Source organism: Tenrec ecaudatus, chromosome 6 (genome assembly GCF_050624435.1).
Source record: "Tenrec ecaudatus isolate mTenEca1 chromosome 6, mTenEca1.hap1, whole genome shotgun sequence".
NCBI lineage: Eukaryota > Metazoa > Chordata > Mammalia > Afrosoricida > Tenrecidae > Tenrec > Tenrec ecaudatus.
In genome coordinates, this window is record NC_134535.1 from 10,708,758 (window position 1) to 10,732,071 (window position 23,314).

Here is a 23,314-nt window from a genome sequence, read left to right on the forward strand (position 1 = left end):
ACGCATACACAGATGCAAAAGCACACACTAGAGTAGGCTTGAAACTGCCATCACATAAGTCCCCTTCAGAGTTTATACACAGACAAAATAAATCATAAATACACTAAAATAGGAACAGTGGTGTTGGGAGGGGTAGAACTGGGTGATTCCCCACGCCCCCCCCCCCCCCCATAGATTTATCTGTTTCCACAAGTTTCTCTTAATGAGGAAACTTTTAGAAGGGTACATGATTTTAAATCATGTCAACATTGGGAGTAACATGTCAAACTTGCCTGCTTGTGAGGGGTTTCGGCTTGTATGGATGGCATCTGTGATGTCTGAGCTCTTCTAACTTCATAAAGGGGAAGGGGAATCAAAACCAACCTCTGCTCAAGGCGGATTCCTATGAGGCAGAGGTCAGACATGCCTCCAGCCTCCAACGTCTTAACCAGCTCAGACACCAACTGTCCCTCCCACAGCACTTCCTATTTCCCTGTCGGGTTCTGTTGCAATGGCCACACAGAACTCACAGACCAGACTCATGACTCGAGAGTTTATTAGGACAGCGACAGGTTACAATTCAGGATCAGGAATGCTCAGCTTACAGTTCTTCCATCAGGACAGCTTCTTCTCAACCATGCCCGTAAGCACATTCTCTCTTGCCTTTAGTTTCTCTCTTGCCTTTAGTCTCTCAGCCATTTATTTGATCCTTTGGTTTCTACCTTGCTCAGGCAAATGTTACCTAGCTTTTTTTTAGCTCTGTTAACAAATGCCTCATAGATCCTCTACCAGGAAGTCTCAGCCCAAAGGTGGTCAACTCTAGCCCAATGGTTCAGTAAACAGCTCTCCAGAAAAATGCCCGGGAGGCAGCTCACTATCAAAGCAAGACTGCCAAAGCAAAGGCACATGGCTTTTTGGATCTAGGGGTTGGGTAATCCATAGCTCCATCCTGTGCTCTTGATTCTGCTGCCTCTGCTGTTGCTGCTTTTCTGCCACTTCTGTTGCTGTCTCCAGGATCACAGCTCTTTGTCTCCTAGATTGAGAAGCTTCCTTGGCCCAAAGGACATCTCTGCTCCTGGCTCTTCTTTCTTGATGGCAGTGAGGTCCCCTTTCTGCTCCTGAGAAGGCAAAAATAATCAATCACCTTCGTGAGAGTTCTATACGCTTTGTTTTTCAATGTTCTCACCTCCATATGGCTGTTATATACATTATTAGCAAGCTGTCCAATCCCCTTGATGAGCCACAAACACCTCACATTTGCATAGTCAAAGCCAGTCATTTGGTAAATATTACAAAAGACTATAGCTAGAAGGCCCATCTCAAGTAACTCCCTGCTCTGTAGGGCTAGAAAACCTTCTACAGCTCCGACTGTTGTAAATGGATCTAGAACTCATTACTAGGTAGGTGGGATGGCATTGAAAGAAAGCATAATAAGGGGGTACTAGGGTGATCTGGAGAGCCCAAAAGGTTTATCGGTGCTTGAATAGCGTTAGGGAAGTTAGGATAAGACCCAGTTCTGCTTTCGCCTAGTTATGTGATGGGAAAACTGACCCAGCAGGTTTCTGAACTGATTAATAAACACATGTACCTAACAAAGGAGAAAACACTCCACGAGATAACCCGATGTAAGTTAAGGTTGGGGTCCTGTCATCGTGTCAGGCACATCAAGGTCAAGTGGTATAACATAGTCCACAAAGGCATTGTTGTACATCTGACTTTGGTAAGTAGTGATGGGGGTCTTTAAGGCCTGGGAGCAGTTAACTATTGGTCTCTCTCCATGGGGAGGAAAGAAGAATGGTGACCATCAGTTTGTCTAGTGGATTAATGTACAAGTCAGTGTTGAAATGTACAGGGAAACATGGGCTTGGTCTCTGTTATCACAGAACTTTCACTTCAGCGGCACTGCTCACATATTTACACCTGGAAAAATGACAACAGAGAGATACTACATTTTAAGTCTCCACAATCCTGAGACGAGAACTAGATGGTGCTCGGCTGACATTACCAACTGCTCTTTAAAGGATCGCATTAAAAGGTCCTGGAAAGAGAGGCTTGAAAATGTGGAACAAAACTCAGAATCATAGGAGATGAGGCTTACTGGCTGGGTAGAGAATGGTGGAAGTCCCAAGACCACATGACCCTTAGTCACTTTCCAAGTCTGGAACGGAACTCACCTGTCTTGGAATAATCAAGGGGCAGCATTTACCCAAGGACAAAGTTCAGAAGGATAGAAAAGAAAGAAGCAGATGTAGTAAACATGGGGAGGAAGTATGATCAGCACATTGAAGGGGTTGCAGTGGATGAGTTGAAACAGAATGTATATGAATTGTTGAATGTAAAGCTGGTGATCTGCTCTGCGAACCTCACCTAATTCGCAATAAGACACAATTTTATGAGATTTGGGTCCTAATACTATCATATAACCACCTGTGATAACTCAAGGTTGAATGTTGACATCAACCGCCAAGTAGCCAGGTAACCGAAATCCCAGAACCAATTCTGTAACCTTTTAAAATCTCTGATTATGAAAATATCCCAATCTTCATCTTTTCCTCCCTGCTGAAGTTCCACCTGGAACAGTGGTGAAGCGAACTGCCAGCAAACATGATCTTGCGATAACAGTATTGTCTTCCACCGTGCCGAATGACTGTGACGCAGTGGGGTACAATCTATTGGTCTCCTTCATCTGAATGATTGTCTCTGTCATGTTTAAGGGTTAATGAAAGAATCTGTGTAGAATCTTTTGGAGCCTGTGGTCTTTTCCCCTAGCATAAAAATTGCACACAACCCACATTCTCACTTCCCATCATCCCTATGCACACTCCTCCCAAAACCCATTGTCTATTCCATCTCATGGCAACCTCATATGTAACAGAGTAGAACTGCTCCGTAGGGTTTTCTTGGCTGGAATCGTGAATGTACATTGGCAGGCCTTTCTTACACAGTACCAGTGGGTGGGTTTAGTCACCAACCTTTAAGTAGTTAAGTACAAACCATTTTCACCATCCAGGGACCTCCATCCCTTCCTCTTTGATTCTAAGAGTCATCAAAATGGTTAAAACAATCCGTGGATGATTAAACAGTGTCCACAGCAGCACAGCCAGGCATCACACTCACCGTAATCCCACGTGAGTCTGGGGAAGCCTTCTTCCTTTTTGCCCAAAGTTAAGCACTTGGAGAGAGGGTGGTTTCCAAACGTCACTGATGGAGTGACTGATGGAGAGTCTCTGATGCTCGTGGCCACCATCTACCATTTGGCTGGAGCCAGAGGACAGGGAAGGGGAAGGACACAGACGACTATGGACACCGAGTTCTTACAGGGCACTGCATTCCCCGCATAAAACCGCTGACACCTGGTGCTACTTCACTTTCCCAATAAGCTCGTGGCTCAGTGTAGAGTCAGGCTCAAACTCAAGTGCACTATCAGTCTAGCAGTCAGTATCATTTTTCACAGCAGAGCCTTCTGTGTTGGAATAGACAGGGAAACACAGGCTGGGGTCCTTGTTATCAAGGAGCTTCTCATTCCACCGAGCTGCTAAAATATTTACACTGGAAGAAATAACAGCAAGATTGACAGATATTACAGGCCAAGTGCATAGAAGAAAACCATGTTGTATTACTGCAGTCATGCTCTACATTTAGTAATGATTTTTGGCCTGGAAATGATATGCCACCCTTAAGTCCCTCGCCCTAGTCCTATAAGTCAGTGGGGACCACTGTTCTCAGAAAGGTGAGCCTCTTCCTGGATGAAGACGGACTGCAGACAGGCCATCAAGAGGACATAACTTGAACCTAGGTATCTAAGAGGGTCAAGGAGTCCTGGTGGCATGTTTTATATGCTGGCCTGCTAATCACAAGGTCAGCATTTCAAACCCAACATCAGCTCCCAGGGAGAAAGATGCGGTTTTCTACTCTCATAAAGATTCACAGCCATGGAAACCCATAGGGGCAGTTCTACTCTTCCCTATAGGATTGTTATGAGTTGAAATTGGCTTGATGGCAGTGAGTTTGGCTGTCAAAAGTTGAGGAAAAGTGAATTTTCATCATTATTTGGAAAACAACACCTGAAACTCAGGAGAGACCAGACTAAAGTTAAAAGAGCAACCAATTCCATTAAGATCTTTGTGGTGGTCATGTTTCAATGTGGTTCATACCTGATTCTCTGTGGCTTTTCAGGCATGGTGTGATCATCCTTCATTTGTGATCCTGGCCATTGTACCCTATGCATAGCTACCACCCATCTGTCAGTGGAAGGATATGTGTTGCTATGACACTGAAACAGTTTCAGCCAAACTTCCAAACTAATATGGACTAGAAAGAAAGGCTTGGTCATCTACTGTGGAAATCCAGCCAATAAAAACTCTACAGATCCTAAGGGTCTGAGCTGCAGCCGACCGAGTGGATGGTGCCAGGATTAGACATCATTCCATCCTGTCGTGCCTTGGTGTGTTAGTTCGGGCTGACTAGAGAAACAAATTCTTAGACACTCATGTGTGTGTTCTAGAGAACTTTATATCAAAGAGCAATTATATATTAAGAAAGCATCCCACCTCACTCCAGATCAAGTCCATAAGTCCGATATTAGCCCATATTTCTGATACCAGTCTATAATTTTCTCTTAAGACTAATGCAACACACACAATGACACCCAATGCAGGAAGATCACAGGCCAGTGGATTGAAAGTACTGTGGATCCAGTGGCAGTGGAAGCATCCTAGTGCTGGCAGGGGTCTCCATGTGGCTCCTTCAGCTCCAGAGCTCTAGCATAGTTCCATGTGTCTTGTCAATGGGAATGTCTTGAATGTCTTGCAGGGTGTGTCTCTGTGTCCCACCTCCAGCGAGATATTTATCATCTTAGCGCCTCCAAATGAGGTCATCACGCTACAACCTGATTGACAGGCTAAACTCCACCCCATCACTATTAATAGTCTCAAGTTGACAGCAGATTATGTAACTGCCATGCTGGGCTAATGGTGAGTTGGGGGCAAACTCAAGGGCAGCTAACAATCACCAACAAGGTCCCTTGGATTTCCTCAGTGAAGAAAAGGGCTAGGTGAGCATGATTTAGGAATAAGGAAATCAAAACTACAAGGAAGATTAGATAGAAAGTAAACATTTCAATTCATAGACAGGCTGTGGAGGGAGCTACAGTAAACTGTTGATGGTGGCATCTCTGAGCAGGGTCGGGTAAAAGATGCCATCCTGTATCTTGACTGTTCTGTTATTAAATGCCATTGAATTGAATCGGTTCTGACTCATTGCGATCCTATGGCTATGCACAACATAAGGAAACTATCTGGCTCTGCACCATCCTCACAATCATCATGCTTGAGGCCACTGCTGCAGCCACTGTGTCAATCCATCTCTTTGAGGATCTTCCTCTATTTTGCTGTCCTCTACTTTACTAAGCATGATGTCTTTGTCCAGGGACTAGTCCCTTCTGATGGTCCGCTCTGCAAATATATTTGCAGCACGTGAAACGTGAACCTAGAAACATCCTCTGCCAAACCTATATATGCATCCGCAGGTGTATTTCCATATGCATCCCACACCTGTTCAGTTTACAAACGACCTGTGTATCCTCCTGTAAAGCATTGGTCATTATTATCATTGTTGCAAGTGATATAATAACAATTACCCTTGTTGCCTTTAACTCTTGGGTACCTCCCCATGTCTTCCTTTGCCCTAGTTCTGTGATACTGATTTTCCCCTTACCTTTTCCTTCACCTACGTCAACATACCTCTGCTTACTACTTAGTGACTTCCCCTCCCACTCCGGATCTTCATTACAGAATGTTTCTTTACAGGTATAAACCTTCTATTGACTTTATATAGTGGTGATTTCATAGGATACTTGACCTTATCTGACTGACTTACTTCACCTGGCATAATGCCTACCAGTTTCTTGAATGTTACGAGATGTTTCGCAGATTCGTAATTCTTCTTTAATGTTGCATAGTACTCCATTGTTTGCATGTATCATAGTTTGTCTATTCATCTGCTGGGGGGCACTTAGGTGGTTTCTGTCTTCTTGCTAATGAATAGTACTGTGAAGAACAAGGGTGTGCATTGCATCTATTAGTGTCAACGACACCTATTTTTTCTATCTTTTCTCCATTTATTATGCTATTGTCTATTTTTAAAATTATTATAAGAGTTTTATTAACATATCTTACTCATTCCAATATATCCATTCGCATACAGTTCTGCTGTTCAGTCCCATCGGGTGAGGTTATACAATCATCAGTGCTATCAGCTCCTTTCTCCCCTTCCCCTGCCTTACTTCCCAGACCCTTAGGGAACCATTACTCCTGTCATTATCTCTGAGGGGTCATCTATCTTGACTACTATGTACTGAGAAAGCTTAAACATACAAATTAACAAACGTAAATCTAATAGGATTAATGAAGTATAACACATAAAGACCTTACTTGTAAGGGGAGGAAATCCTAAAGGACTAGAGGATAGTTATGTGGTTCATCAGTACTGTCCTGCACCCTGGATTTATCCTCTGTTCCGTGTGGCCCTTCTGAGAGGGACTGTCCAGTTGTCTTGATGGTGGACTTTGGGTCTCCATTACATCCACTCCCCTTCATATCGGTTTGGCTGTATGTTTTTTGAACTTCTGATACCTCTTCCTGTCGACACCCCATGATCACCCAGGCTTGTGTGCTTCTTCCGTGTGGGCTTTGTTACTTCCCTGCTAGATGGCTGCTGTTTAACTACAAGACTTTAAGACCCTAGATGCTAAGCCTTTTGATAGCCAGGCACCATCAGCTTTCTTCATCATTTACTTATACACTCATTTTATGTCCAGCGATTGAACGACACTTAATTTTCTAGGCCATATACCTAGGGAAGGGATGGTTGGACCATACCATATGCTTCTTTCTTTTTTTTTCTGTAATAGCCAGTGCGTCTTATTTTAATTATTATTTTACTTATCCCCCTCCCCCATTAGGAATAATTTTTAAAAATCATTTTATTGGGGGCTTGTACAATTCTTATCAATATCCATACATACATCCACCATGTCAAGCGCACCATATGCTTATATCTAACATCTTAAGGAAATATACTGTTTTCCCCAGGGACTGTAAGAGCATTGTGTTTTTGTAAGATCTATCCACATGGGATGAAACTGACAACAGCAACTTGAAAGATGAGGTAAGAATCTTGGGAGGCAGTGAGTTTATGTTTATGGAAGAGGAGCAACTCAGAAAAGAAAGATAAGGAGGTTTGCACAACTTAAAGCAGGCCATCTCAATAATGAGAGTAGTGGTACCAGGAGAGTAAGGGAAAGGAGGGGGGAAAGGGGGAGACCAATCACAATGAACTACATGTAACTCCCTCTCTGGGGGATGGACAAGAGAAAAGTGGGTGAAGGGAGACATCGGTCAGTGTAAGACATGAAAAAAAAATCATAAATTAGCAAGGGTTTGGGAGGGAGGGAGGGTGGGAGATGGAGGGGAAATAATGAGAAGCTGATACCAAGGGCTCAAGTAGAAAGCAAATGTTTTGAGACTGATGATGGCAACAAATGTACAAATGTGCTTGACACAATGGATGGATTGTGATGAGTTGTACAAGCCCCCAATAATTTTTTTTAAAGCAGGTCATCCACTCACCAATTTCTACATGTAGAAACTGTTGAAATGGGGTGTGTTTTTGCTGTGAGTGTTCTCCAACAAAAATTCAATGAGTCAAAACAGTAATTTGATTTGATGATATAGCAATATCTCATGGCTGACTATGATTCACCCAGCACAGTGCTGAGACTCTAGGCAATAAGAGACATCCAAATAGCCAAGATAGCTTGACACAGTGGCTGTAACAATGGGCTTAGGCATAGGAATCATTGTGAGGACAGTGCAGGAGCGGGTAGAGTTGTTTGTTGTGCACAGGGTCGCTATGAGTTGGGACTGCCTTGATGGCACCTAACAACAAGTAGCCAAACAGGGTACAGAAAGCCCATGTGCTCCTTGGAGGAGCTACTCTTTCTCAGGTCACGACTCTTATTTTACAAGAGCTGTAAACACGTCGGGTTGGGGCAGCCTGGGTGTCAGCAAGTCGGAAGACACCTATCAGAGGAGAAAGTCCTCAGGGTCAGGGAGATTAGTCACAGTGTCAATAGCTGTGACAGGAAAATCCACACAGCTGGCTCTTGAACAACATGGGTTTGGACTGCACAGGTCCACTTATTCTCTAAGTGGATATTTTAAAACGCCATGAACATTAAGATCTCTGCCCGAGCAGTTTCTCTCTGCAGTAAATTGTGAAACACAGTATAAACAATCTCTTGTGGTTCTCATGTGTTTTCCATAGTGTTTAATGGAAGACCCCACCACCCATCTGTCCATTTGTTGTATGGTGGTGGCTTGCGTATTACTGTGATGCCACCAGTATCAGCAGGGTCACCCACGGTGAACGGGTGCCAGTGGATAGCTTCCAGACTAAGGAAAGACTAGGAGGAAGGAAGAGGTTGTCCGCTTTTGAAGGATCAGTCACAGAAAACCTTAGGAATAGCACTGGAACAATGTCAGATAATGTACTGGAAGATGAACCCTTCCAGGTTTGAAGGCAAGCAAAATATCACTGGGGAAGAGCTGCCTCCTCAAAGGAGAGCTGACCTGCATGATGTGGATGGAATAAAGCTTCCAAGACCTTCTGGCTGATGACTCAGAAGAAGAAGAAACAGCTGCAAATAGCCATTAATACTTGAATTTGGAATGCACAAAGTATGAATCTAGGAAAATAAGGCCTCAAAATGAAATGGAACACATACAGATCGGTATCTTAGGCACTAATGAGCTGAAATGGACAGACAAGGATATGGTCTAATTGGGAATTATATGGTCTAAGCTGGGAATAAAAAATCCAAGGGGAATTGTGTTGTGCTCATCATCAAAAGGAACATTTCAATATCTATTTTGAAGGACAATGCTGCCTGAGATAGAATAATACCTACATATCTACAAGAAAGTCTAGTTAATACAATTATTATTCAAGTTTATATATCAACCACTAAAGCTAGTAATGAAGAACTTGAAGAATTCTACCAACTTCTTTGGTCTAAAGATGAATCAAACATGCAATTGAGATGCATTGATAAGTGGATTCACTGGTCCTTTGGAAGGTGAGAGTCGGAAAACAAAGAGGAAAGAACAGTAGTTGGTAAATATGGCTTTGATGATAGACATTAAGCTGGAATTTCATGGTAAAATTTTGAAAAACCTATGACTTCTTCATTACAATTACCTTTTTCCTTTTTATTAATAAATCATTTTATTTTCTTAATCATTTTATTGGGGGCTCTTATAGCTCTTATAACAATCCATGTATCAATTGTATCAAGCACATTTGTACATATGTTGTCATCATTTTCTAAACATTTTCTTTCTGCTTGAGCCCTTGGTATTTCCTTTTTTCCCCCTCCCTCCCCAGCCCTCCTGCCCTTGCAGATCCCTGATAAATTATTATCATTTTTATTATTTTCATATCTTATGCCATCCGCTGTCTCCCTTCACCCACGTTTCTGTTGCTCATCCCCCTTGTGGTGGTGGTGGTGGTGTTGGGGTTATACGTCAATCATTGTAGTCAGTTCCCCATTTATCCCCTTTATTCCCCCACCTTCCCCCTATCATAATGGTATCTCTACTCCCATTACTGTTTCTGATAGGTTTATCTGTCCTGGATTCCACGTGTTGAGAGCTCTTATCTGTACCCATGTACATGCTCTGGTCTAGCAGGTTTAGTAAGGTAGAACTGGGGTCATGATAGTGGTGGGGAGGAAGCATTAAAGAACTAGAGGAATGTTGTGTGTTCAGTCGGTGCTATGCTGCACCCTGGCTGATTTGTTCCTTCATTGTGACCTTCTGAGAGGGATGTTCAGTTGTCTACATATGATCTTTTTTCAGTACATAAACAGCAGCTATAAATGTGGACGTCACCAGATAAGATTACACAGGAATCAAATTGACTACATTTGTGGAAAGAGATGATGGGGTGCTCAAGATCATGAGCCAAATGCTCGTTTGTGTTTCATTGACTGTGCAAAGGCATTCGACCATGTGGATCATGACAAACTATGGATAACATTGAGAAGAGTGGGAATTCCAAAGCACTTCATTGTTCTCATTTAGAACCGGCATATTGGCCAAGAGGCAGTCATTTAAAAAGAACAAGGGAATACTGTGTGATTTAAAATTAGGACAGGTGCGTGACAGGGTTGTATCCTCTCACTATAATTAGTCAATCTGTATGCTGAGCACATGACCCAAGAAGCTGGACTATATGAAGAACAATGACGCATCAGTCTTGAAGGAAGGCTGATTAACAACTTGCAATACGCAGATGACATAACTTTGCTGAAAGCCAGGAAGACTTGCTGATGGGGGGGGGGGGAAGAGTGGGCAGTGAGGTATTTAAAGTGGCTTTTCTAGCCAAGACTAACTCCCACCAAATAACCTTTTCCTGCATGGGTCTGGTAAGGAGGTAGGGGAAGATATTGACAGGATTCAACTGTGAGTAATTGTGAACAGCTTTCCCTGGAATGCCATCCTGCTGCGTATAAAATGAGCTCTCTGGGAAGCAGGAGGAGGAATCTCATTATCAGCCAGATCCAGGAGTGGAGAGCATCTTCGGGACCGAGATCCCTGTGCATTGAACCTCCTAGATCCAGAAGACAGCTAGAACACCAGAGGACCAGCAACAGAGCCACGAACCAGAGCATGGAACAGAGTGGTGGACTTCCTAAGCCATGAAGCAAATCAAGCAGAGTGCTTTATGCAGGAGGCTAACTTGTGGAGTGGGTATCTTTGAGCATTTAATTGGGGGAATGTAGGCTTGCTGCCCCATGGAACTGAAGCTGAGTGCATTCAGGATGAGACTGCCAGCAGAGTGGCATGCCTTTTCAGCCATTAGAATTTTGTAACATGTCATGATAAACATACTGAGCATTTCTCACTGGCATTACAACATATTCACTTCTTTAATAAACACTTTGATCTTGAATTTTATTTGGGGACTCAGTATAGTCATTGCAATGGATATTCTAGAGCGGTAAATAGAGAAAATCAAGACAACATACAGAAAATCAAGGCTGCAGCCTTTAACATGGATTATAACCCAATGTAAAGAAAAACAAAATCCTCATAACTGGACCAATAGACAACATCAAAATAAGTGGAGAGAAAACTGAAATTGTCAAGGATTTCAACTTGCTTGGATCCATAATCAATGCTTCTGGAAGCAGCAATCAAGAAATCAAAGAATGCATAAGCAAATGTGGTGAAGAAAGCTGATGGTAGCCAGCTATCAAAAGATATAGCATCTGGGGTCTTAAAGACTTGAAGATAAACAAGCAGCCATCTAGCTGAGATGCAACAAAGCCCATGTGGAAGAAGCACACCAGCCTGTGTGATCACGAGGTGTCAATGGGATCAGGTACCAGGCATCAAAGACCCAGAACAAAAAATCATATCAATGTGAATGAAGGGGAGGGGAGCACCGAGTGGAGACCTAAAGCCCATCTGTACACAACTGCACTTCCCATTACAGAAGGGTCACAAGGAAGAGATGAGTCAGTCAGGATGCAGTATAGTACCGATGAAACATACAACTTTCCTCTAGTTTTTTTTAATGCTTCCTCACCACCCTCCACTATCATGACCTCAATTATACCTTACAAATCTGGCTAAACCAGAGCATGTACACTGGTATAATATAAGAGCTCAAAAAGCAGGGAATCCAGGACAGATAAACCCCTCAGGACCAATAATAAGAGTAGTGACACCAGGAGGGTAAGGGGAAGATGCGGGGTGAAAGGAGGAACCTATCATGATTTATATATAACCTCTTCTAAGGGGGATGGACAACAGAAAAGTGGGTGAAGAGAGAGAAAGGTCGGTGTAAGACATGGGGGGGAAATATATATATATACATACATACATATATATGTAAATTCTCAAGGGTTCATGAGGGAGGGAGATTGGGGAAGGGGCAACGGGGAGCTCAAGAAGAAAGCAAATGTTTTGAAAATGATGATGATGGCAACATATGTACAAATGTGCTTGACACAATGGATGCATCTATGCATTGTGATAAGAGCTGTAGGAGGCCCCAATAAAATGATTCATTAAATTTTTTTTAATCCATACTTCCAAAGAAAAAAATTATCTCTACTTGAGACCCACCTTTAATCCTTGGAATAATAATAATAAAAAGGATTGGTAAACTCATGAGCTTATTTGCTGTTATTAAATTGTCAAACTTCTTAGAGGCTATAATGTATTTTGCATTTCTAATCTTGGGTCCTTTGCCACATTATATTTTCTCAAGCTCATGCTGAAGAAAAATAGGATTCTCTCTTCTAGGAAATCAGCAAAGTGCTGTGGGAAAGGAGGGGGATAATTAGAAAACTCAAGTTTAAGTCTGACCCCGTCACTTACAGACTGACTGTGAATAAGTAACTTAACCACTCTGAAGTTGTCTCCACATCTAAAAAGCAGGGATCATCTGCCCAATCCATCTCAAGGTTGAAATGAATACCAAACGAGATAGTAGATGCCAGATGGCTCCTTAAGGTGATATATCCAATTAAGGAAGTTGCCCTTGACTCAATTTTTGAACCCCTGGAGACTCCCTATGAACCAGAATAGAACTGTACTTATACGACTTCCATGGCTGATTTTTTTTTTAATCTTATTGGAGGCTTGTACAACTCTTATCACAATCCATACCCATGGCTGATTTTTCAAAAGCACATCACCATGCCTTTTCTCCCCCAAGACACCTTAGGTGGGTTTGAACTTCCAATCTCTTGGTTAGCAGCTGGTTTTGTTCACTATTGGCACCACTGAGGGATTACAAAGCAATGTAGGAAAATCAGTTGATATTATTCATATCTGCATGGCAGGACTCAGCAAGTACCTGGCACAGGTGTACTCCATTGAAACTGGTAAAGGAGATGACTATCACAAATGTTCCAGAAGCACAGACTGATGAGAGCTAGGTGTCGTGGGCTACAACCTAGAAGTATTAATAATTTGCCAGGTTTGACATGATCACAGAAGACAAAATGGATGCAAAAGCAAATGTGGTGAAGAAAGTGGATGGTGCCCGGCTATCAAAAGATATAGCATCTAGGGTCTTAAAGGCTTGAAGTTAAACAAGCAGCCATCTAGCAGGGAAGCAAATAAGCCCACCTGGAAGAAGCACACCAGTCTTCTGTGTGTGATCATGAGGTGTTGACAGGATCAGGTTATCAAAGATCCAAAACAAACAATTTACGTTGATGTGAATGAGGAGGTTTGGAAGTGGAGACCCAACTCCCACCTGTAGACAATAGCACATCCCCCACAGAAGGGTTAAAAGGAAGGAACGTTTCATCCAGGGTTCAGTATAGCACCAATGAAACACACATCATTCCTCTAGTTCCTGAATGCTTCCTCCCCATCCAACCCCCACTACCATGACCCAGTTCTACCTTACAAATCTGATTAGACTGGAGTATACACACTGGTACAGAGATGTGCTCTTGACACATGGAATTCAGGACAGATAAAACCCTCAGGGGGGAGGGAGGGAGGGAGGAAAAAAAAAAGAGGACCTGATGCAAAGGACTTAAGTGGAGAGCAAATGCTTTGAAAATGATTAGGGCAAAGAATGTACAGATGTGCTTTACACAATTGATGTATGTATATGTATGGATTGTGATAAGAGTTGTATGAGCCCCTAATAAAATGTTCAAAAAAAACAAAACAAAAAAACCCTCAGGAACAGTAGTGGGAATAGTGATAGCATGAGGGTGGGGGAGGGAGGGATGGGAGCAGGTGGGGCGGAAGGGGAAAAAAGGGGGAACTCATCACAAGGTTGGATATATAGCCCATCTCCCAGGGGAATGAATAACAGAAATGTGGGTGAAGGGAGACAACAGTGTTAAGACACGAAATAACAATATATAACAGATCAAGGATTCATGAGAGTGGGAGGGTTGGGGAGGGAGGGGGAAAAGAGGAGCTGATCCCAAGGGCTCAAGTAGAAAGAAAATGTTTTGGAAATGTTAATGGCAACATATGTATCAGTGTGCTTAATGTAATTGAATAATGGATTGTCATAGATTTGTAAGAGCCCTCCAATAGAACGATTCATTAAAAGAATAATTCTCCAGGTTTATTGCAAATGATGTGGAAAGATTTGTTTATATCAAAACCTCTGGTTCGCCAAGGCCTTGAATCGATTTTTAAACTCCCAAGTTGTCAAAATGCTGTTTACCTCTTCTCCCTTTTGCTCATTCTATAGGCATTCCCCCCAGTGAACAGAAAAGGAGTTAACTCAATTGTGGGCCAGTCAGCTTTGCATTAATTTGATTTTCCCTCTTTCTCAGGGCCATTAAAGGATTTGACAGAAGTGGGGACTATTGGCCCAAACTGGTGATTCTGTGGCCCAGACTTCAATTTCTATTGCCCTGGAGAGCTACTGTCTTTATCTTCTGTGCCAGTCCCTCCCCAGCTCCCCAGAAAGGATTCTCAATTAGGTGGCAAATGAAAAGCTTAGGCGTGTGCTTGGGGAAAGGAAAAGGTAAAAATTACAATTTCAGCAAAGTACTGCCTACTTCATCCTTTGCTTTCATAGATAAAGGAGGTGCTTGAAGGCAGTGCTCCACTGGGTCCAAGCTGCAGCTCCCATTCAAAGTGCTCTTCGTGGAGAAGAATGCTTCTTTTCTCTGGTTTAATTAGGAACACATTTCAGTAGGTGTCTCTGACAGCAGGGAGCTACAATGATGCTGATATAGGAGGCAGCCTACAACTGCCCTCTGCTGGCTTCTAGGACTTCCTCCTGTCTAGAATTACAAAATTAGCAAACAAAAACACAAAAAGAAGCCATTTTCTATGAACTCAGAGCTTGGGTCAGAACAGACTAGGTGGCAGGGAGTTGAGAAGACATGAAAAAGCCCATGCAGAGAAATGACAAAGGTCCGATGTCCACAATCATCATCTTCTTGAAAAGCATTTCTACGGAAGCACTCACCCAGAGTAATGCCATAGTGAACGTTCAAGATGACTAAGGAGTCCTTGGCCTCCAGAACTAACAAAGGCGCACGTCCACGTAGCCTAAGAGTCTAGGAGAAGCACAGAACCAGAGCCCACAAGGGAGAACTAACTGCAAAGTCCACGGGCTCTAGGGCCTTTGTAGGAAGATTGGATGCTAGGCACTCATCTAAAATGGTAACAGGCACATTGTAAGTGATCAGTAAATGGTATCTGTTTTTATCCTCGGAGTCCCTGGATGGCAGATACAGTTTGCTACTAGCTAAAAGGCTGGTGGTTTGAATCCATTCAGAGGCGCCTCAGAAGAAAAAGCCTGGTGATCTCCTACAAGACAGATCAGAGCCAGAGAACCCTACGGCGCACAGTTCTACTCTGATACACAGGGGGCTCCCCGGAGTGGGAACGGACTCGATGGCCACTGGGTTGGGCTTTTGAGTAACTGATATCTTGTTCTTGTTGATGATGTCAGTGTCATCAAGTCGATTCCCACTCATAACGACGCTATGGAAACCACCACCCTGCCCTGTGCCACCTCACAATGGTGATGTTTGAGCCCATTGTTGCAGCCACTCTGTCGTTCCATTTTGCCAAGGGTCTTCCTCTTTTTCGCTGCCCCTCCACTTTACCAAGCATGACGTGTTTCTCCAGGGACCGATCTCTCCCCAAAACATGTCCAAAGCAGGTGAGACAAAGCCTCACCATCCTTGCCTCTAAGGAGCATTCTGGCTGTACTGCTTCCAAGACAGACTCATTTGTTCTTCTGGCAGTCCACGGTGCTCTCAATAGTCTTCGCCAGCACCATCGTTTAAATGCATTGATTCTTCTTTAGTCTTCCTTATTCAATGTCCAATTCATATTCCATGTGAGTGCATATGAGATGACTGAAAATACTATAACTTGGGTCAGGCACACCTGAGTCCTCCAAGTAACATCTTTGCTTTTCTACGCTTTAAAGAAGTCTTACACAGCAGATTTACCCAATGCAATGTGTCCTTTGATCTCTTGACTGCTGTGCTGCTCCTATGAGCTTTGATCCAAGCAAGACAAAATCCTTGACAGCTTCAATCTTTTCTCCGTTTGTGAGGGGTTTGGTCTTCTTTACAATGAGTTGTAATCCATACTCAAGACCACAATCCTTGATCTTCATCACATGATTCAAGTCCTCCTCACTTTCAGGTAGCAAGGCATGTTATCTGCATATTGTAGGTTGTTAATATGCCTTCCTCTTCCTTGTATTATATCTAAGTATGTGACATTTCATGCTCTCTAGGTGCAGGGCATCAACTCACTTTGAACTCTAAACTCCTCCAACACTGACTTCTGATGTCTCATTCCACTCTGCGCTTCGTATTTTGCTGTGAGGATGAAATGAAAAAGCACGCACAGCACCCAGCCCCGCCTGTCACACTCAGAATGTCACATGTGCCAAAAGGGAGGGGAAGAGAAACGAGAGAATGGTTGGTTACATAGTGCAAATGGGCAGTGAACACGAAGACAGAGGCTGAAGTTTTAATTTTCCATTATGACGATGACAGTAGGCATGCCCTTGGACGCAGTAATTGGATTCTGGGAAGTTTTTCTTCGGTAAACAATCAGAGCAGTATAAAAAGATGACTATATTAAGGATTTCATCACAGCACTGTGAAGGGGCTTCAAGAAGTTCATGGGAAAAGGGGGAATAGAAAGCTAATAGAGTACTTTCAGGAACTTTATGAAGCCTCTTATCTGTATTTAAAAAAAAAACACCAATAAAACAAAACAGGAGCCAGCCTCGAAGCTTCTCATCAATGAAGTCTGAGAAATGATGGATCATTTGTACCATGTAATTCTATGTAGTAATGAAAATGGCAGATATGTATGGGTGTTAATGGTATTTGATGTGGAAAAGTTTTAAAAATTAGACATAGCTTGATCCCATTTTCTGATTTTAAAAAACCTATAAACCAATGTGCACATAAACATTTAAACACATCTAAAACACATTTAAAAACAGATGCACTGAACTATCAGCAGTGATTTGTAGGGGGGCAGAGTGCATAATCTTTGTTGCAGTTACTGTTTTCTTGATTTTCCTGACTTTACTTCATGAAATAAGGCTCAAGCTAAAGTACTAGAGAAGTCCAGACACAGGCTCCTCTAGGCGGCATGAGCCCAGGGAGAACATGAGGACATCTGGGCTTCTGTTTAGACCTTGCCCCAATGCCTAGGAGTTCTGGGGAGCAGTACTTAAGTATGCAAGTGCTTAGCTGATTCAAACCTATCAGCTGCTCTTCGGAAGAAAGTCATGGAGATCTGCTCCCATGAAAATTACGGCCCAGGAAACCTTCATGGGGCAGTTCTACTTCGTCACCTAGGGTTGCTGTGGTCAAGAGCTGAATCGATGACAATGAGTTAAGCCTTTACTGTGTCCAAGCAATTCTGTATCTCAATCGCTCCATCTATGTAAGTATTAAAAGCATTTAAAATAAAGTGAATCTTATAAATCAGAGATTATTAAGGGAATTAAGAGTGTTAACAAAATTGTATGAGCGTCCCGATGATGCTGTGGGTGAGGCACTGGGCTGTGGTTCCAATTCACCAGAAAAATGAGGCTGCCTGCGCCCGGAAAGATGGAGTCTCAGAACTCTACGTAGAGCTGTGATGCAGCAAATGCCGTGGGGGTTTTTGTTTTTGCTTTTTGGCTATTCATGAACTAGTTGCAAATGTAAGAACTTTCCTTCCTCATCTCCACAGTGAAGTTTTTGTTTAATACCTTACCAATGTAAGGTAACATACTCATGATTTTGGCTTCCACTAGGCCCTGAACTAGTAAACATTTCCATATGGATACAAATCTAACACAGTCTAGACCTTGACAGCAATCATCATTCTCAGTAAGGTTAACCTGTGCTGCTGGCCATGACAGAGGCTGACGAAGCCATTCAGGTTATGTAGAGTTTCTCCACGCCTGTGTGAAATCAGAGCTTAAGTCCTTAGGTGGATACGGGCCTTATCTTCTTTCTTTAAGCTCCAGCCTATTGGAAGACAAACCTTAAAGGAGGGTCTTGATCGTCTTGTGTCCTTTGTTGCAGGTGCTCCCAATATTTATTCAACAAGTGGTTTCGGTTGGAAAGGTTCCAATTCAAACTAATGTCCCAAGCTCGGACAAGCCATCATGCTCTTTCACACCTTCTTTCTACTTTCAAATGCTATTTTCTCTGTCATGAAGGTCCTCTCCCACTTCTTCAGAAGTTCCTGTTCAAGTCACCTGTCCTGGAAAGCCTCCTGACCACAGCCCACGGCAGCTTCTGACAGTTCCTAAAGTAACTCGTGAACACTGCTAGTTTTCCACAGAAATTTCCATGGTGAATTCTAAGTTGTGGGGTTCCTCCGCCTGTCTGCCTCCCACACAGAACTATGAGCTCTGGGAAGACAGGGGCTGGCCGTTCTTCAGCTGTCTTCTCCCAGCCACTGGCCTCCCGCTTGCTCTGGAAGATGATGAGACACTTTCTTTCAACACACGAACAGAGCGGTAGCCCTAGAATAGGAATGAGCAATTTAGTATGTTCTCCGTATGACACCCACTTAGGGAAACCACCCACTTGGTTGCCCATCCACGCTGCCAGCAGGTGCTAGAGAAATGCAAGCAGAAAAAGGTCCACACGATAGAATTATATAATCAACACTGCTAATGGATCATTTTGGTAACTCCAATTAAAGCAAATAATGAATCTTTAAAGGTTAAAGGAAGTCAACTGATTAGCAGAATCAATTCTACTGCAAAAAGCCGTGAACTAATTAGAGAAATCTGAAAAACCCGATGAGCAGCAATGGAGAAAACACCAGAACACAAGAATTCTCCAAACGGGCAAACGCTTACTGAGCAAACAGGACCAGTTTGGTGGAAGAGAGGTCAGCACCGTCTTGAGCTGAAAGTACTCAGTGAAGTAGGTACTGGAGGGCCATAGGAGACCCTTTGCAGCTTCTGTACTGCAGGAGCCTGTGTAAGGCAGGAACCTGTCAGAGGAGAGAAACACGAATCTCTTCCACCCAAAAGAAGGGTAGTCACGACTGCATTGTCAAAGGCGGAGCCCTTGTGAGGTCTGGCCAGACAGGGCCGCCCATGGAGTCTGGCTCTCAGAGGTTTCACTGTGGTAGGGGCAATGAACACAAGGTAGGTTCAATGGACTTCTGGAAAGGTTTCCAGCCTAGGAAACCCGGCGTGGTTGTTCTACTGTGTCTTAAAGGGTCGCTGAGTCAGAATCAACCGGATGTCACACAACAGGCTCAGCTTGTGTAACATGACCTCCCAAGGGTCCTTCTTTTGACTCTGTCTTTAAGTAATCAGTTTCTGTCATTTCTCTCTAAACCCAGCCTCTGGGAGACTTCTTTTTCTTACCTCCTAAGTCCCACTGGACATCTCTTTCTGGACTCTACAAAGACCAGCACTATCCAAGGCCCTACCACGTCCAGAGTGGTGAAAACGCTGTTGTCAGCCACACGCACTGCAAACACAAACAGCCTGCCAATGAATGTTAATCGGTGTTCTGCCCACATTCAACACAGCCAGGGCCCTCCTTGGATGTGGTCGCTGAACTTCGCCTCTCCTAGATAGCCAAGTGGGGGACTAACTCAGTGATGACTTTCTGCTCTTGGCTATGGTCCTTATTTTCCCCACTCCGTTCAGTGTTTGGGCGACCTCATTTGAATACCAACTAAGACATAAAATGATCAGATTTGGCTTCTCTTCTGAGATATCCTGAAAGACTGATAGAAACTCCACAATGTAAAAAAAAAAAAAAAAATTGCCAGGGGGGAAGCTGCCCCAAAGTGAAACCTAGATGATTTTCTTAGTTCATAAACCATTTTAAGCCCATATTTACATCATGTACTCTGCCAGAGGTATGTATATGGACACACATAGACATAGGTATCTTTTATTTCATCCTGAGAGTACTCTGAGTTCATTTACATTTGTCCAAGGTCAGAGTGGCTGTAAAGTGACAGGATAAAAATTCAAACTCAGGTCATGCTCAATGTCGAGAGGGTTGTCTACTGAACCACGGTGACCCCTCCTCAAACAGCAGGAGCCTCGTTAATCCTAACAGTAATAGTTGTTGTAATAAGGAAGTGGTTGTAGTAGAACCTACCTTTAAAAAACTAGCCAGGGGAAACCTTGTGAGTCTCGTTGTCTGGTACAGTGCTGAAAAATGAGACCTTCAGATTTGAAGGCCCTCAAAATTCATCTGGGAATAGCTGTTGCCTTCTCAAAGTGGAGTTGACATTTGAGAGGAGAATGGAATAAAGCTTTCAGGACTTTTATTTGCTGATATGACGTGATTCCAAATGAGAAGAAACAGCTGCAAGCATCTATTAATAATTGGAACTTGTGAAATATATGAACAGTGGATCTAGGACAATTGAAAGTTGTCAAAAATGAAGTGGAATGCTTGAAGATTGCTATCCTAGGTATTAATGAGCTGAAATAGACGGACAATGACGTGATCTACTATGCTGGGGATGACACATTGAATGGGAACAGTGCTGTATTCGGTGTCAAAAAGAGTATTTCAAGCTCTATCCTGAAGTAAAATGCTGTCATAGAATAATATCCAAGCACTTACAAGGAAAACCAATTAATATGACTCCTATTCAAATTTCTGCACCAACTAATAATGCCCAAAAATGGGGAAATTGAGATTGCTACCAACTTCTGCAGTCTGAAATTGATCAATCCCGATACATTATTGAAATGAATAAGTCAGAAGCAAAGGAAAATATGGCCTCCGTGAAAGAAATGACCATGACATTTGTATGACTCTTAAAACAACAAAAATAGTGGATATGCACTTGCAACTCACTGGATGGAAGACAAAAATCCACATCTCTGAAGAAAAAAACAATGGAAGAAAGCTCAAGATCATCTGTCAGAACAAAGCCAGGGGCTGACTGTGAAAAAGACCATCAATTGTTCATTTCCAAGTTTAAGCTGAAGATGAAGAAATTAAAACAAGTCCATGAGCACCAAAGTACAATCCTGAGTATATCCTACCTGAATTTAGAGGCCATCTCAAGAGTAAGCTTCCAGAATGAAGACCAGATGAGTTGTGGGAGAACATCAGGGACATCCCACACAAAGAAAGTCAAAGGCCATTAAACAGCAGACACCACGAGAGGCCCTAAAACTTGCTCTGGAACGTAAAGCAAGTGGAATAAATAATGACATAACAGATCTGAAAACAAGATTTTAAAAGGTGGCTCAAAGGGACAAAGTATTACAAGGAAATGTGCAAAGGCCCAGCATTAGAAAACCAAAGGGAGGAACACATTCAGCATTTTTAAAGCTGAAGATGCAGTACTGAAGGGATTTGTGGGTAAAATGCAGGGAACATCAAAGATGATGGACAGAATACAGTCACTGACCCAAAAGAATGTTTCAAATGTGCAACCATTTCAGGAGGTAGCATTTGATCAAGAATTGGAAATCTTGAAGGAAGAAGTCTCAGCTGTACTAAAGACATGGTGAAAAACACAGGCTCCAGGTACAGGTGGAAACATGAACTCTATCTCTATGCCAAGACATCTGAAGGACAGCTATCTGGCCAACAACCGATGCCCATTCTAAAGAAGGAGCCCATTCTAAAGGAAGGGCATCCTACAGAATACTAAAGTTTGGGAACAATTACCGCTAATATAACCCAAAACCAAACTCATTGCATTGGATTCAATGCCGACTCATAGTGACCCTGTAGGAAAGGGTAGAACTGCCCTGTGAGTTTCCTACACTGTAAAGTTACGGGAGTAGAAAGTCCAGTCTTTCTCCCTGAAGTGGCTGGTGGTTGCAAACTGCTGACTTTGAGGATTGCAGCCCACTTCGTAACCACTACATCACCAGGGTTCCTTATAGGCAAGTAAAATTTGCTGAAGATAATTTAAAAATAATTGCATAAGTCCATTAACAGGGACTGGCCAAAAATTCAAACCATTTCAGAAGAGGATGTGGAACACGGGATATCATTACTGACAATAGATGAATTTTTGGCTGCAAACAGAGAATACCAGTTAGATATTTACTTGTGTTTTATTGAGTATGACATGTGTTATGTATGGATCATAACAAATTAGGGATTATGTTGCAAAAATGGGAATTCCCAGAGCACTTCATTGTACTCATGTGGAACCTGTACATAGACCAACTGGCAGTCAGTCAAAAAGAACCAGGGAATATGAATGGTTTAAAATCAGAAAAAATGAACAAATGGTTGTATCCTTTCACCATAATTATTCAATCTATATGAAAAGCAAATAATTTGAGAAGCTCAACTATGTGAAGGAGCTGCCATCAATGGAGACTAACAAGATGCAACTGACACAATCACACTTGCTGAAAGTGAAAAAGACTTGGAGCATCTTACTGCTGTGGATCAAGTCTGCAGGATGGATTACACTGCAACATAACGAAGAAAAAACAACTTCACTACTGGATCATTAAACATTTATAAGCACAGATAAAAGTTGCCAAAAATTCCATTTGACTTGGATCCACGATCAGTTAACGTGTGGAAACAGCAGTCAAGAACTTCGAAGGCCACATGGTATTGAGAAAATCTGCCACAAGACTTCTTTTTTAAGGTTAGGGATGCCAGGATGCCAGTGAAAGCCCAAAATCCAACTGCAGAGTTCCCACGCAGATTAAGCCACTGAATTCTTTCAGACCATTGACCAGGGGTGTGAAATTGTGTCCTCAAACAGAATTCATTGGAATGTGGATTACTGCAGCTATTGTTAGGTTAAAATTTAATATATTATCATTGGCTTTCCCTTTTGACCCATTTTTAATTTGTTCTAGTTTCATGTTATCTTCTACTTTCTCTTGAATTGAGGTTTTTCTGTGAAGTGAGTTTATAAAAATCTTCAATTTCACGTGAAGAAAGTGAGTCCCATGAGTTCAGTAATTGCTTTGTTCTCACAGCTGGTAAGGGGTTGGGCCACATTTTGAACCTAGGTCTACTCCAGAACCCATGCTCTTAATCATTACACTCAACTGCAGGAAACAAAACTCTAGCCCTCGTTCCCACCAGGGAATTCATTTGATATTGCTGTCTCAATTTTCTTGTTAATTAAATGGAGATACTGTTAGTTATCTCTACCTATTTCACAGAGATATTGGGATTATAAAATCAGAAAGTGAATAAGCTTTAAAAAGGAAAATTGCTATATAAATCCATGGGACTGTCTCAAGTCTCACTCAGATCTTCTTGATCTCACGACCATAAAGGGATTTTTCTGGCATCATTAGCTCTCAG

The 23,314-nt window shown here is 42.5% G+C and overlaps 1 protein-coding gene across 2 annotated transcripts in view; it reads right to left on the reverse strand.

Moving 5' to 3' along the window:
- Positions 1–540: 540 nt before the first annotated feature.
- The window catches only part of SLC25A17 (solute carrier family 25 member 17), a 74,933-nt gene continuing 52,159 nt past the window's right edge, over positions 541–23,314 (reverse strand). Inside the window, exon 10 of one of the 2 annotated variants that reach the window (XM_075553618.1) lies at positions 541–1,097. In XM_075553618.1, the coding sequence (XP_075409733.1) occupies positions 799–1,097 (299 nt within the window). In that variant the 3' untranslated portion in view covers positions 541–798. The remainder of the gene's footprint in view (positions 1,098–23,314) is intronic. The other variant, XM_075553621.1, reaches the window with a different exon arrangement.